Raw genomic sequence first — 1,551 nt, forward strand, 5'->3', positions numbered from 1 at the left:
TTGAAAATAGTCAATCTAACAATATGGGGGGTTTCAGGGGGGCATGCCCCCCTGGCCTAAAAGGAATCTGGGGGGTTTCAGGGGGGCATGCCCTCCTGCATTTCGCAATGATTTCATCTTTTGGCAATTAGGATTGATATTTACTTGAAAACAATTGATTTGCAAGGGTTTTAGTATGGCCATACGAGTGTTCTACAGCAAAAATTGTGGCAGTAGCCCTCAAATCAACGTGTATCTCTATGTGTGGGTGCATTAGTAAAAATTTACCGTATAGTCCGGGAACGTTGCCCCAACCACAACTGAAGTATCTGAATATTCAGAAGTTTAAAAATCTCTAGCTCTAGAAATTGAATTTGATACATATATTTAACGCTTCTTTCCAGTCCTTGCAAAGTGGCAGAACGAAAGGATGACGCCTAAATCTCGTAAATAACCCAAAAATCTCGAGATCGGAAACCGTTCGGAGAAAAAAATTTTCAACTTTAATTTCACGTACATTCTGAGAAATAGTCACTTCGAAAAGTCGTAATTATTAGGCCTATAGATCTAGATATTATTCAAGGTTTCGTAACGAGCAACCACCCCCAACAAACACAATAAAGAAGACACCTAATCTTAACCCTACCTCAAACCCTAACCCTACCCCAAAGCTAAGCTAAACCCTACCCCTACCCCCCCCCCCCCCCCCCCCTCCTGTTTTACACTCTGTCACTGTCTATGATCGTTATGATGGTCCGAAGTCCCGCCCTTATAAGTAGCCTATAATAAGTTATTCAAAATGGTAAATGCACATGATATCCAAAAATGTAACGTAGATTTAGATCTAGTACTTAATAAAAGTTAATTTAATAGAGATAAGGCCTTTCGACGGAATTCCTCCCCCTATTCGACATTATTAGATCTAAATAAGTCTGAGTATAGTAAGTTTGTTTCACCTGGAAGAGGACGAGAATCTAAAGACTTCCAGTTTGGTTCATACTTGGAAAAACACTGCACTGTTAAGCATGACAATACCAGAAACAATACTGCCCCGGCTGTTCCCATAGTTGTAGATCTAGATTCTAGTAGCACATGCACTGAAAATGTGTCGAATTTCTCTCAAAACCAACCATCGACAAATCAATTTCAAAGTGTTGTCAACTAGCGTTTGCCTACTTCAATTCAATACATTGTAGGCCCTACTAAAATATCATGTGATCAATCAATATCACGTGAGACTAGTCATGTGATAGACAGCTTGCCCCATCCTCTCACCCAACATTAATTACTTTAGAAAAGTTGAAACCAATTTTTATTTATCTAGGCTATTGAGTAAAGAAACAGATTTAGCTGAAAATGAAAAACAAAACTTTGGTTGACATAGGCTACTCAATCGTCAAGTAGGGAAAAATCAGCACTCCCATTTTTTTTTTGGTACCGATAGATCTAGATATCTAGATCTAGATTCTAGTACACAAGACTATTTTTTGCAGCAGCTTAAATTATAATAAAACGTGTTTACATGATGCCTTTCATGATTGCCTGATTCCTCCTCCTCCCCCCTCCTGTCCT

General features: G+C 38.9%; 1 protein-coding gene across 1 annotated transcript in view; it reads right to left on the reverse strand.

The window, feature by feature from the left end:
- The window catches only part of LOC101860508 (plasma alpha-L-fucosidase), a gene marked incomplete at its 5' end in the record, with an annotated part of 23,589 nt that extends 22,408 nt beyond the window's left edge, over positions 1-1,181 (reverse strand). Inside the window, 1 exon segment of the mRNA XM_005102545.3 lies at positions 936-1,181. Within this exon segment, the coding sequence (XP_005102602.1) occupies positions 936-1,044 (109 nt within the window).
- Between the last annotated feature and the right edge of the window lie 370 nt (positions 1,182-1,551).

Source organism: Aplysia californica, unplaced genomic scaffold, assembly GCF_000002075.1.
Source record: "Aplysia californica isolate F4 #8 unplaced genomic scaffold, AplCal3.0 scaffold00330, whole genome shotgun sequence".
In the NCBI taxonomy this organism is placed as follows: domain Eukaryota; kingdom Metazoa; phylum Mollusca; class Gastropoda; order Aplysiida; family Aplysiidae; genus Aplysia; species Aplysia californica.